Raw genomic sequence first — 14522 nt, 5'->3', positions numbered from 1 at the left:
ATTCTGGTCTCTTATGTCACCTAAAGCTTACAAGATGTAGTTCACAATCGAATTGCAGAGACAGGTCAGATCCTACACTACCATCACGTATTGCTGCAGAAAGCAGAATCATCAGCAACAATGTGTTTTGGGGGAAAGAAAAGCCCATTTTGCAGGAAGCAGAGGCAGCAATTCCCTAACTTCCCAGACATTTGTACTGAGGAAGATTCTTTCTTTCTGAGACATAAAATATTCCTAAACTACTCCAAATTTAACACTGAATGAATGTGGTACAAACAACCCTAGCACATGTGGATAACTTCAGGGCAAAATAAGGGTGGATGGCACATGCAATAAGCACTAGCGAAATTTAGCCTTCTTCACAAAATTGAAAATAAAATATTTATTAAGAAAACCCACAAATTTTAAATGTGTTCGCTTTGGCTGAGCTAGTCTAATTAAATCAGTATTTAAAAGGACAAATTCTCTTTTCAGGTATGGGTCACCACCACACAGCTGACAGCAGAATCAGTTACTAACCTATGACTAACCACAAGATTCTGTGCAAACCCATTTGTGAACAGCTTTTGATTTCTCAGCTGTTTAGCCACTTACCACCATCAAGTTCATTTCATCCTTGAGATCATCATAGCGCTCCTCTAAACGGCTGAACTCATTCAGCAGGTTCTGGTACCGTAATCGTTCATCATTCAGATCTAGCTCTAGCTGCTTCGTTTCCTCCACTAGCTTCTTTTCCATCGTCTCTGCCATAGAGAACAGGAATCCAAAGTGAGAACTCCAGTTCTACATACCATGCAATGCATTCATCCTGGAGGTACAGGCATGTGTCTGTACCAGGAACACAGACAGCGAAGCAATCTGCTGTTTGAAGCTGGTGTGTAGTACCTGTGCTTCTGTAAGCAATCACCAAGTCAAACTTATGAAGAACCAAAGCATTATTGGTCTTTCCAACCACAGAAGGGTTCGCCCAGTCAAGTTAGTTATCCTGCTAATCCCTTGCATTAGCAATGCCAGGAGGGAGGAAGAAGGGGTATGAGTCCAGTGCTGCGTTATGTAAAAAGCAAAACGTGAGACATTTTACACCTCCAGCACACTGACCCCCCTCATCACGGCTGCCTCCATCCTCCATCCTTCACATCTAGAGGCATGCTCTCCTGACTGCTGTCTGTGCAGTCAGAGCAGTCAGAAGAGCTGCAGCAGATTAACTGTATTAAATATCAGAGCCACCTTCTTTGCAAAGTAAAATACATTTTAACAGTCATTGTCACCAGACAGACCCCAAACCCATAGGAGTTCATGGAAACTCAAAGAGTAAATAATTCTGATTCATGTGAGTTCTTAAAATAAATAAATGAAACCATTAAACAAAAAAGCAATGCAAACTATGGGAAATTATCCCAATCTATTCAGAAGAGTATTGCTTTACAAAGTATCACGAAGTAGGAAATCTGAGAGAACAGATCCAACCTGTTATTTCCCTCGCCTGGTCATGGATGCGGCGGTTCAGGTCGTCCTTTTCAGTTTTCAGTAACGTGTTCTGCTCTTTCAGCTCCGATACCAGCTACAGAGATAATAAAATACTCAGCTAGAATGCAGTTCATCTTTCACTGGTAGCTCTAAAGGCAACTACATCCTAGTTGTAGGAGTTCAAATACTTAAATTTTCCTTCAGAGAATGAAATCAGTGAACTAAGTTATGACATCTTCATTTCACAAATTTCATGTATTAAATATGTCCCACTGCAGATTGCCCTGTGTGTTCTGCACTCCATTTCTGATCAGATGCCAAAACTGCCTTGAACCAATCCACTGTGCCGTGATAATTTTCAGTGAAGTCCTAAAGATGTAATTTATTCCATAAAATAGAAACATTCCTAAAATAGGGACAAATTTGGTAGTTCTGTTGTACATTACATTGCATTGTAATGGGTCACGCCATAATCTAACATTTTGCCTTTGCCCAAATATTGTGCCATTTTAACCATGCCCTGGTTTGCCAGCTACTCCTTTGTCTCTGATTCTGGTTACTGTGCACTCCTTTCACATAGTCAATTAATATTTTTCCTTATGTTTATCTGATCTTGAAATGTATCACTGCAGAACCACAACATGATGGAAGGGATCTTCCAATATTTGAAACCTGCACCATTAGCCACATATAAACTGGACAGGAGACTCCCTGTTTTGCTATGTTGATGGTCAGAGCAGAGATACGGGATTAGTCAAAACCTGTTGAACTAGACTGTGTGCACATACATGTGTTTAGAATCATAGAATGGCATGGGTTGGAAGGGACCCCACGGATCATAGAGCTCCAACCCCCCTGCCACAGGCAGGGCCACCAGCCTCCAGGCCTGGAGCTACACAAGGTTGCCCAGGGCCCCATCCAACCTGGCCTTGAACAAACTTCCAGGGACGGGGCATCCACCACCTCTCTGGGCAGCCTGTTCCAGCCCCTTACCACTTTCTCTGTAAAAAATTTCCCCTTAATATCTAATCTGAACCTTCCTTCCTTTAGTTTTAATCCATTCCCCCTTGTCCTGCCATTGTCTACCCTTTTAAAAAGTTGATTCCCCTCCTGTTTGTATGTTCCCTTTAGGTACTGGAAGGCTGCAGTGAGGTCCCTCTGCAGCCTTCTCTTCTCCAGGCTGAACAAGCTAATTGTTTAAACGAGGCAGGATAGAAGCAGGTACCTCTGAATACTGTGCATGGGACAGACTTTCGATATCTATGTGACTATACTCTCTATGTAGGTAAAATGATTTCTTTTTACGAATGAGGTAGCTCCAACTGAGGAAGCTTAGGTATTTGGATTTACAAACATTTTCAGTATCAGTATCTGAATAGACAGAAAACATATTTACAAAGAATATATAGATTGAGTATACTCATCTACCATAGGCATAGCTATTTAGGTATGAAGCCTATTTAGCATTGTACAGGTACAACATTGCTTAAAAATACTGCAAAACTATGAGCTGCACAACTGAAGCAGTTAAGCCTAGGCAAAACACAAGTGGACACCAGACCCCTACAAATATCCCACATCTGAGACTGGACACTTGCCTGCTCGGTTTCATGTTTATATTTGTCTGCCCATTCCTCAATTGTCTTCTTCTCAGACTGAGTTTGGTGCAGCTCCTTCCGGAGCTTGGCAATCTCCTCCTGAAGGCTGAGGACACGGTTGGTTGCGTTCTTAGCCTCCTCCTCGCTCATCCGAAGCCTCTCCACATCACTCCGCAGCTTCTCTGTCTCCGTACTGTAAGTGATCTCCAGGTTGCTCATCTTCTCCAACAAGGATTTGTACTCTTTGTTCTTTGCAAAACACAACACATAGCAACTGTTGGAGAAGTTCTGGTTTAAGGGAGCCTTCTACTTCCCTACAGAATATACCTAGTCATGGGAGCAAAACCACAGGTTCCCTGGTTCCAAAAACTTCCAGTCTGTTTTTTGCAGAATTGCCTAAGGAGGTGATAGAACAGTCCAGTCTCTAAGCCTGCACATCAACATCCTGAACTAAAATTGGAGGGATCCCACATGCATCAAACATGATCGCCTTAACGTTCCCCTTAGACAGAGCAACTGCCATGCTTCAAATGAAATACTGACACTAAGGAAGCAGATGTTCTCTCTCAGTGCTGCTGAGAGACACAAACAGATGCTTTACTGCTCCAGCTCCACTGTGGCCTCCCTTTCTCCTCTATCAATGTACTTCAGCAGAAAAGAGAACTGATACCTTACAACGAAAATTCAGTGTGTTTTCCTGTGAATGCCCATGGTGCTACTGGGAAAGGTAAAACAAGACTTCTAAATATTTCCCCGAGGCCAAGAAGCTTTTACCTGCTCATCAATTTTTCGCTGCAGCTGCATGATCTTGTTCTCCAAGCCAATGTGAAGCTTCTTGTAGCGTTCCACAGACCGGGCCTCTATCTTCAGTTTCTTGAGCTCCCTCTTGGCCATCATGCGCCGGTAGCAGCATTGCAAGTAAACGATTGCCTTCAAGGTCCTGCGGTAGCGCACTCGAGCCAACCAGCCTCTCACATGTTTCTGAATAATAATAGACTTGTGCTCCCGAAGCATCTACAGTTAAGAAAAAACAGTACAAGGGGTATTAGAGTTGCAAACTACACCTGCTCAGTTAAAGTGACCCCATAATGAGAGGTATAAAGATGATGCACACACAGAGACACTTTATTCAGAAAAGAGAAGCTTCTGGTGAAGAGTTACAAGAAATCAATATGTATTAATTTAAACAAGAAAGAAGAGGAAAAGAAGACAGGAACATGGAAGATGGCAGGGAGTAAAATGAAAAGGAACCAGAAGGAAGAACATGGAAAGAACTGGAGGTACACTGAAGAACCAGGCATTCCCTTGTGTTGATGTCAGATCCAAGCTAATTACAAAAATATATGGTACCTGTTGGCAAGATTACAAATACAATCCTTTTTTTTTTTTCACTGCATCTTTTACCTTGAAACATCTCAGAGTGATTGACACACGCTGCACAGGATTCACCAATACAAAGTTTAAAATTGCCATGCTCGATATGCAGTCAGTACACACTAGAACCCAGAGTAAATTGTAGCAGCTGTTAAAAACAGCAGTTGCAGTCTTGCTGATCAAACTAGAAGTTCCAGTCAGTTTTATTTTGCCAGCATGGTCAAATCTCCATTTATTCTAATCAGAAGTTTCATACGGTAATAATTCCAACTTATTTCATGGCAGAAATGTCAACTACAGCTTTGGGGCATAAAAAAAGCCCCAAAACAAAAAAAAACCCACCACAATAATTTTAAAAAGTAATTTTTAATGAAAGAACAGTCATGAACGGCAGCAACCTTTGTCAGTGTGTATTGTTTCTGTATCCTTCACCAACCAACTGAAGGATGGCCCAGGTGTGTAGCACATGAATTCCAGCAGACCACAGCTGTGCTCGGAGAGCCTGCCCAAACCCCCAAGCCTTCTAGGATTCTGAGAACTTCAGAGTTCACTTAGTAAAGCTTCTGCAAATTAAACAGCTTATTCTAAAGAACAAAACTACTTAGGATTTTACGTTACCTCTTGGATTTGATAGTTTAAAGATCATATACAGTTCACATTCTCACAGTGATTTACCACAAAGCTGATAAGACAAACTAGTAAGGTCACAACAATTTTATTTCCTTTTATACTTCTTAGCAAATGAACTGAAATGCATTAGTAGCATTGCACATCTATATCAATGAATTTAAAAGGTTCACTAACAACATGGCAAGACTACAAGATACACAAACTTCTTCCCTTATCATTAAGAAAGAAAGAAAGGAAGAAAGTGAGAGACTTGAAACAGCTGCACTTGGCTAAATAGCACACTGAGGTAAGGAAATAGCTCTCTCAAAAGTACTGCAAGGTCAAAAGGCAAAAGTCCTTCTGAGTGCATGTCATGCATTCCTGGCTCCTCCTCGAGTAACACCTTCAGGTTACCCATGGGTGCCTGAACAGCTCAAATACAAGTAGCTTTCAACAACATCTTCAATGAAAGTTTGAAAGCAACAAGTCCCATAACATACCTCCATTGTGCTGGGATGGTCCTCATCTGCCAGTGAGTTCTCATACCCATGCAATCCAGTGAGGAAACAGGCCACTCCAACATCAGATGAGAGTATCAGAAAAGGTACTCAATTTACCAGTGATTTCCCAGGAAAGCTTATGTAAAAGCCGTGAAGGAACTAAACTCTTTGTCAAGCTGAAGAGGACATCACAATGTGTTGGGGAGAAGCTTTCCCCAGGATGTGTGAAACAGATGATTCAACCATTTTAAATTCCTTGTATTAGTCAGGTGAGTACAACACATGCCCTCTCTTCTAACAACAACAACAACAGGTACCTTTCACAACTCTAACGAACAACACTTGTACCGTGTGTTACTTGCAGATGTAGGGCTCAGCCCAGGTGTGCTGTCATTGGGTGACCTTTGGGTTTTACTCACCATGAACTTCAGCACAACCGTGTTTATCTTCCTGTGTCATGCAGAGCCTGTGCTTCTCTCTCTAGCTTCCCCTGTATTTCAGCTTTAATAAAATTCCACCTTGGAAGTATATCATATATAAAGCACACCAAGGTGTGGATACAGAACTCTTCTTATTGCAGTAAACAACCCACTACTCAAGGGGATATTCCCTGGCAGGCAAGTTTGGCCACCCCTAATGGGGACCCCTCTGGAAATCTGCCATCTCTATCAAGAGGGAAGATAACATGTTTATAAAACTCTGTGCTACAGGACAGGTGGGATGTGCATCACTCATGCAACTACCTTCAGGAACACAGAACCATCCTCATTTTCCTAAGGGTGGCTTTCCACCCACACATTGCTGTGCCCCACGTCTCACTTTGTCTCAGATCTGTCAGATCACTGTTAAAACCATACCTGACATAATCTCACAACATAGAAGATGGTTTGCAATAATGGAAGTGCTAAGACTTTGAATAAAAAGACAAGTAGATACCCAGACTAAAGAACAGCCGAGTCAGGCATGGAGATCTTACTCCTCAAAGTCTTGTCAGGGATTATTTGTTTCCAAACATTCTGGTTAGTGTATGTCACACCACTGTCACCGAGACACACTCATATGTGACCATGCAGGCATTTTTAAAACAAGTGAAAAACACACCAAACCTTCAAATATAAAGGAGAAACATGTGGAATGTAAGCACTACCTGGCTCTAGTATCTACCAGCTTGGGAGAAAAGCGGAACTCTGTCAGCTAACTTTTCAGACTTTTGAGCCTAGTTACAATTCATGTAGACAAGAGTGACATGAAACACGTTGGTGTTCTGTAGTCTAACCTTCTGAATCATAATTCTGTTTCCAGCCCTATAACTACTGAAGAGCAAATTCTAATTTCTCAATTATTTGTTTGAGGTTTTTTATCAAGTGCAATCAGGAAAGTATTATCAGTGTCACTAGGACAAGATTATATCCATTTCTCTCCAAAACAAAACCAACATCAATACAGTTAAAAAAAAAAAAACAAACACCACAAAACCCTATGTTTAATTTCCTAATTTTGTAAGCATCTCTTCGCTAACATTAATCTCCTTCATTATATTCCATCAGTCATTTCAGAACTGTAGAAATTAGGGATCGAGTAGGGGTAGTAATGCATCCCATGTGTATATTGATGAGAACAATACTGATTTGGATTCATGGAGGCACAGTCACACAAGCCCATTTTCAGCATTTAAGTGCCTTGACAATATAACCAATGAAATAGTCGTCTCAAAAGAAATCCTGTAAATCCCTATTAGATTCTCCACTCACTGTACTGAAAGAGTTGCTACATCCGTATTGGGTGAAAATGTGAATGTCTAAAATGACAAGTTCATTGACTGCAGCATCAGATCTTTGTAATCTGCAGGTGATGTCCTTCAACCCACGCTGTAGTATTTTGTTTGCGCCCTATGTTTAACAGCACACACACAAGCATTCCAGATACCCAAGGGGGACACCACTGAGCAGCTTTATCCTGGAGACACGTGGAAATAAAGTTAAGAGTAAAGAAGTAAAATATTGTAATTTCTTACCATTTGGTACTTGATCCTGGCCATGTAACCTCTTAAGAGAGCCTGAAGAGCAATAGTAGCATCTCGCATGCACTGGTATCTTTTGCGGACCACATACATGCGCTGGAACTTCTGAATAGTGATGGCAGCCCGTGTTCTTCGTAGGAATTTGGCATAGCTAAGCAAGAAAAAGATTACAAATAATTGCTGTCACTTCCTTACTTGTAATTTACTACCATCTGGCACCACAACACAATAGCAAATGAACAGAAACCTTACAAGGTTTTCCAAGAAATGTTTTTGTTCCTTAGAGAACCGTACTATAGAGCCCACAAGATAAAACTCCTCTTACGTTCTCATCACCTGCTCTCCAGCTTTAAATCTATTCCACTAAGCCACCTTCCAGACTTCCTCGCCTAACCTCAACCTCTAGAAAATGTTTGCTCATTCTTGGCCCTCTCAGTGTGACAGTTATAAAGCATCTGGACATAATCTTCTTTCTGAAGGCTGAACAATGCCTGCTCTTTTCTCTGGCCTCTCCACGGCCACTCCTCAGAAGTCAACTCAAGTAAAAGACTTTGGCTGATGTATCTCCCTTCACAGCTGCACCCTAGGTAAGGAACAGCTTAGCTTCTCTAGGACAGACAGGCCCTGCTGGCAGTGCACGTGGAGACTGGGCAGTGAGGACTCAGCCAAGAGCCCTGCTTGCCCTCACCTGCAACATGCCTCCCAGTACTACTTGTACCCTGCTCCTGCTAGCGACATGCTGTTCTAAACATCATACAGCAAGGTGCTGCTGTCCTCTCAGGAAGGTCAAAACCAGGCAGGAGAGCCACACTCGTTACATTCAATTTCCTTCATTTCCCTGGAAAATCGTTTCCTCTCAGCCAGCACCAGAATGAGAGCACAAACCTATCACATTTCAATGTCCTACTTAAAAGGGTTTGAATTGAGGCTAGTGTGGGTTTTCCCACGAGCATTGCTTACCATCGTGCTTGGTAGCCTCTGACATATCTCTGAATGGTGATGGCAGCCTTCCTCATACGCACGTACTTCTTTCGCATCAGCCAGCCTCGGATCGTCTTTTGGATGCGGATACAGGCAGCTCTCAACTTATCTGCCCTTATTTTTTCCAGATAGGCTACTTGACCAGCCCGGAAAAATATTTTTGTCTTACCAAACTGGTACTTATCCTTGTCCTATTTTCAGAGGTAAAAAGAGGAGCAGGTACAGCATTAAATGTTAGCGGCCAAGAAAAAAAAAGAAGGCATGAAGAGCTAAATGGAAGTACTGTTAGTAGAGGGGCAAAATTAGTGGTGTAGTATTTCAAGTAAACCTAGACTTACATTAAGTACTGGAGGAGAGTATTTCCTCGGTAGGATCCTGCTAACACATTAATACAGTAAGGCCACAAGCATGGCCTAAAGGAGACACGTGAGATTTTTGCTTAGACAACAATGCAACAAAGACTGTAAGAGGTGATGAAGGGGCCCAGAGGATGAAAGCAAGACAGGCAATGCACATGTACAATTTCCTGCTTAAATAGTAGATGACCTCCCTGAATGGTCCATCTTCAGCCATATTAGAGTACAAACAAAACAGCTGGGGCTTCAAACATGTACACATCATTTACTGTCATCAGGACTGAGCCAGAACCAAGGATGTAACTGCTGTCCAGGTACATCTGAAACTTCAGAACTAAACCAGTAAGAGAATAATATTCTGTCTCTCTAAGCTGTAGTACTCCTCGGAGGGAAAAACTGACAATATGCAAAGGTACACTGAAAAAAATTAATTTTGTTGATTGATGTCAAGTTAAAAGGCACAGCAGTCAAAGAGCCACAGCTTAGGATACATTGAACTCTATACAGTAACACTATAAATACAGACACATGCATATAAACCAAAGGATTTTAGTTAAGTCCACCCAATGACACAGAAGTTAAAGAGCCAAGCCCCAAGCTGCCTGCAGAGTACTTATTTTTGTTTCCATAAACACCCTAACTAACATTGTCACCGTACTTCAGCAAGGTAAGCTCTCTTGCTTTTCCATCTTCAGCAAACTCTGTCTCTCTCTTTCCCTCCCTGACATTTCCGACTAAGTCTCAATTAACCCCTGCTAGTAAAAACTGCCTCTTTGTAGCCTGCCTGCCCTCTTCTGTGCACTGAGGGGGCTTTAATGAACCCCAAGGACCTCATCAGTTGGGGTACAATGCCACTGGTGTGGATAGCACAGCCTGGGAATGCAGGGCTGCACCGGGAAGCAGGAGGCAAAGTGAGATGCCACTGAGGTATGAGGACAGCTAAGCAGGGACACAATGTCACAAGGATAAAAGGAGTGAGAGGTTAACTTCAGCACAGGAGCTCAAAGGAGCAGCGTGAAAGACACACAGACAGAAACATCCCCACCTTAGAAAACCTCCAGGTAAGTATGCATATTCAAGGTATGGTTAGTATCTCTTGCTGTTAAGGAAGACACCGTTAAGTTCACCCTCAACCAACCCACACTTAAAACGACTGTCTTCCTTTCCTGTGACACACAGGGAAATTCTACAGTTCCTGTGCTAATACTGGTGGTTCAGTACTGTGCAGAAGCATAGAACGTGGCTATGAGGGAGGGAGGGAGGGAGGGACTGTCTTTGCTCCTTCTCATTCCAAGGGTCTTAGCACAAAGTCTAGTACCAGAATCAGCTTCTCCAGGACGTTTTTACATGTCTGCTTCCGGTCACTAAGGACATCTCTCTGCTTCATCAGAACACGGTAACGGCTGAAGAACTCTTGGTACGTCCACCTGTCCCAAAACCAGAGACAGTGTCAGTCCCAGCAATGAATAATTCTGTTAAAAATAAGAACTGCAGCTGAAAGCAATCTAAAAAGCAGCACACAGACCTGGAGGGGAAGCCAGCTGCACTGATTCGGATGGTCTCCAGGACACCACAAGCTCTCAGCTGCTGCACTGCCCGCTTTTCATCAAACCTACGCAGGAATAAAAGGAGCCTGTGGGTGTGGGGCTCATTTTGCATGACATGGAACCTCTGGCCCTGTGCACACCCAGGGCAGGAGTGGCCGGAGGGGAAGCAGGGGTGGGATGTTACAGGTGGTTAACAAGTCCAGCTAGGAGTTCTGCAACCCAGTGACAGCAGAGGACAGCCTGATCCCATCAGCTGCTGCAAGCTGCTTGTCCTGTCCTGCTTCCCAACAACCTGCCCAATAGCTATGGGAGTTTTGTGTGCCCAGATTTTTTGCACACTTTTGGGAAAAGGTCTAAGCAAGTTCATATATGAAAAAAAAAGATATGGAATAAGACACTGGAATCTGCAATAGCAAGTTCCAGCAAATGTCAAATGAACTCCAGGAGTGCAAGCTGCCAGTCACATACAAACCAGCTAGCAATGAAAACGCTGGCATTTTTTCCTCATGTATCACCATAAAGGCAAACAAAATTCATCAGGAAGTATTCTCCCTCTATTGATCCCAAAACATCTCCTGCTGTACATGAATGAGTCCACAACAACAGAAAGGAGACACACCACTCCTGAGTGAGCAAGCACTAGGACAACGTGGATGCTCCCAAGGACCCAGGCAATTCCCTCCCACGCCCAGGCTATAGGAACCATACATGAACCAGCTTACGTGAATGGAAACTTGAAGTCATTAGGCTTAATACAGCGCACGTAGTGTGGAGTTGTAGCGTTCAGGGTTTCCATCAGCAGGTGGAGAGAGTTTCGAAACTTTTGGAAAGAAAAAAAAATGAAAAATATCAGGGGATAGCCTAAATAATCTCAGTCATGGTTGAGATAACCTCAGGAAGAGGACCTAGGAATAATTGCTTATTCTTAATAATGCTTTTGGTAATAAACACCAGCTTGGTTTTGTTATGGCAATAGATTTTAGTTTCTGATTTCATGTTGGAGTGAACTATGTTACAGCAAGACTTCTAAGTACTATGCTTTGCAGAAGTAAAGCTCCCACATCAGTATTTGATAAATGGCAAAACCATGGGATAGACTGAGTTATTTTCAGCTTCTGACTGCCTCATCAACCCTAATCTTTGTCTAATCCATCTCTTCATGACTAAACCTCATGGCATATTACTAAATAGCTATCTAATCGTAAACAAAATTTAAATCAACAAAGTGATTAAAAATAAAAGGGACCAATTTATTCAGGTCCATTGATCCCAGTTCCAGACCTACTGAAAACTGAAAGTTCAAGAGTTTTAAGAGCTTTACTTTTAAAGAAGTAACAGGACCGCAAATATGTACCTTACTGCAGTATAACCTTCTAACCACAGAATACCCTAACAGATCAAGAACTCATGATTCTAAGCCAACCTCTATTTCTACATGGAATATGATAAAAACTGCTTTTATATTAGTTTTCTTTAAAATTTATTATTTAATATACATGGCTGACTGATAGCAGTAGTATGAGAGTACCCCCAACACCACAACAGAACTGTTAGGCCTCCATCAGCCTCAGGGCACTGCCTGTGTGCACAATCAGAAATGAAGCGCAAATTCAAAAGATAACTGGGCAGGGGCTCTCTTGCATGAACTGCAGAAGACTGGAATTTGCAGCCTGTACCACAAACAAGTGCCAAGCAGATTTGCATTCTGTACAGTGACATCAGTAACCATTCCTGTTCCCACCCATGGCTTGACATAGCTTGTACGGGAAGGTTATAGAGAAGTTATGACTATCCAAACCTCCTCTGAATTCTTCAATTGCCATGCAGCAGTGTGACTAGCTCATGGCATCACACAGCCACTGCATTAACATCTTTGGTAGGGGATCGACAGCCACTCAAGGCTGTGTCTGCTGTGGTGATGTTATCAGAACTCTGAGAACCCAAGAGATGCAGCTGGTTCGGCTACAAGAATTGGCAGGGGACCCTGACACAAAGAACTTACACTCCCCAAGAACTAATTCATACTCCAGGCTGTCCTACAGGAACACAAAAAAGCTATGTACACAGACCTCCGGGAAGCCCCAGGCAAGCAGCAAAGAGGAGTAGTCTGGCAGGTAGATAAAAAACTAGGTACTAAACTGTCAAAAATGTTCCCCTTGGCTCCTATGTATGGTCTGAGGGACAATCTGTCACATACAAAGCACTGACTGGGGAGATAACCATTTTGGGAAAACAGCCATTCAATCTGTTGAGTGGAAAGTAACAGAGCAGAAGTGAGCTCTCCAGCCATGCTGATCTGCATACTTTCAGTTTAATTCTGGCACATACCCGTGGATGTTTTTATGTTTAGCCCACTGATAACTGGAACCAGGTTTTCTGGAGACCGAACTCCCACTTCTGATTTGAGTCAGACAATTTGGCACATGATCAGAAAGACCCACTATAAGGTTTTCAAAGCCTCTCAGCATCCAGCATGTGAAGTCTATTTTGAAAAACATGAGTTTTGGTTTTGGCACCACAATAACAACTGAGCTCCCTGAAATTGCAGCCCTATAAACATGTCAGTAATTAGAGAACGTTTGCTCCAAACCATAAGCTGCACCTGTCTCAAAATGACAGGGATTCCAAGGAGCCTCTGCACACCCTGGTACCTATGAGGCAGAGGGAGAGGTTATTTAACAGAACTGCATCTTCAAGCTCACCTGATGTCCCACAGTCTTCTTATGCTCCTTGCTGGCTTGTCCTGGCTTGGCCTTGGCTGGTTTTACAGTCGTTCGAGACAAAGGCACGCGTCCTGAAGGGGTTGCTGATGTGGGGCTGAGGACCTTATCCTCATCCTGGAAGAGTTCTGGTAGCAACTTGAACTGGTGTAACAGCCGAAAAAATAGAGAGGGTAAGAATTCAGCAATTGATTGCACCTGTTTGTGCTTAAGGTAACTACCTTAAGAACCCAGGCTCAGTTTTTGTAAGCACTGTGGTTCTGTCCAACTCCACATGGGGACAAATGAAAAAAAAAAGTATTCAAGCTAGTGGTACAGTGGGAGAGCCATGATTTAATGCTAAAAATGTTGTGGGTTTGATCAGTGAGCGTCCTTTTGAAGATAAAACTCTGATTTGAGGGTTTTTTCATAGATCCAGCACTACCTTCCATGTGAAACTGTTAAGATGGTGACAGCAGCTTCATAAATACCAATTGCAATTATATATGGCTGCTTTGATCTAAGAAGGAAACAACAGGGCCTCCTCATATTCCAGGTGGTGCAGACTCCTTTGTGGTTGAGAAATATCTAGGACACCGAATACGAATAACCCAGCAGGCAACAAAGAAAATTCCTGCCTTATCACTCTAAATTGAAATCAACAAGTTAAGGGAGGAACCATCAACTAAAAACCGCCACTAGCCATATTTATCTGACTGAACAGCTATTCTCAGGCCAATGGGAGTGGAGGAAAAACCTGAAACAGCTTTCAAACCACCACACAGGGCTTCCGGTTCCCTTTCTCTAACGGCTACAAGATACACCCATACATAACAGCTGCTCTGAAGTAACTTGTACCTAAAAATAACACCACCAGGTCTTTCTAGTGACTCTTCAGAAGCATTGTAAGGGTAAGAAAATCTGAACTTCTCCACCTGTCAATGAAAAATCTTTTATCTAGCATCTGTGCTTTTTCTCCCAAGAGACAGGAGCATTCAATTTTCAGTACTACAAAGTGCTTGGGCTAAGTACAACCTAAAAAATAAAAAACTTGGTGTTGCCTTATAAAACTTGGTGAGCATGCAGGATATCCAGTGAAACATGCTGCGCAACATAATGGTACTTGTGCTCTGTGGTTGTGCCAGATGGGCCAGCAGAAGGCATCAAATGTTCCTCAGGAGCATCCAGCACAGCACTCCAGCACAATATCATGACTATGAATGCTGTAACGATATCCTAAATTCCTGGACTGAAAAAGGAGTCTCACAGCTTAGCTTCACCTCACCCGAGTTTCACTGGAACAGGCTGCCGGGGGGGGTTGTGGAGTCTCCTTCTCTGGAGACATTCAAGACCCATCTGGATGTCAACCTG

At 42.7% G+C, this 14522-nt stretch overlaps 1 protein-coding gene across 1 annotated transcript in view; it reads right to left on the bottom strand.

Moving 5' to 3' along the window:
• The window catches only part of MYO5A (myosin VA), a gene marked incomplete at both ends in the record, with an annotated part of 97523 nt that overhangs the window by 22494 nt on the left and 60507 nt on the right, over positions 1-14522 (bottom strand). Inside the window, 10 exons of the mRNA XM_084268129.1 lie at positions 595-743; positions 1468-1561; positions 3066-3314; positions 3840-4079; positions 7563-7719; positions 8529-8740; positions 10224-10332; positions 10431-10517; positions 11175-11272; positions 13155-13316. Of these exons, the coding sequence (XP_084124255.1) occupies positions 595-743; positions 1468-1561; positions 3066-3314; positions 3840-4079; positions 7563-7719; positions 8529-8740; positions 10224-10332; positions 10431-10517; positions 11175-11272; positions 13155-13316 (1557 nt within the window). The remainder of the gene's footprint in view (positions 1-594; positions 744-1467; positions 1562-3065; positions 3315-3839; positions 4080-7562; positions 7720-8528; positions 8741-10223; positions 10333-10430; positions 10518-11174; positions 11273-13154; positions 13317-14522) is intronic.

The sequence above is a fragment of the Gallinula chloropus genome, assembly GCF_964237585.1.
Source record: "Gallinula chloropus genome assembly, chromosome: 9".
Lineage (NCBI taxonomy): Eukaryota > Metazoa > Chordata > Aves > Gruiformes > Rallidae > Gallinula > Gallinula chloropus.
Note: the sequence above shows the minus strand (reverse complement) of the source record. Positions and strands in the feature narration are given on the sequence as shown.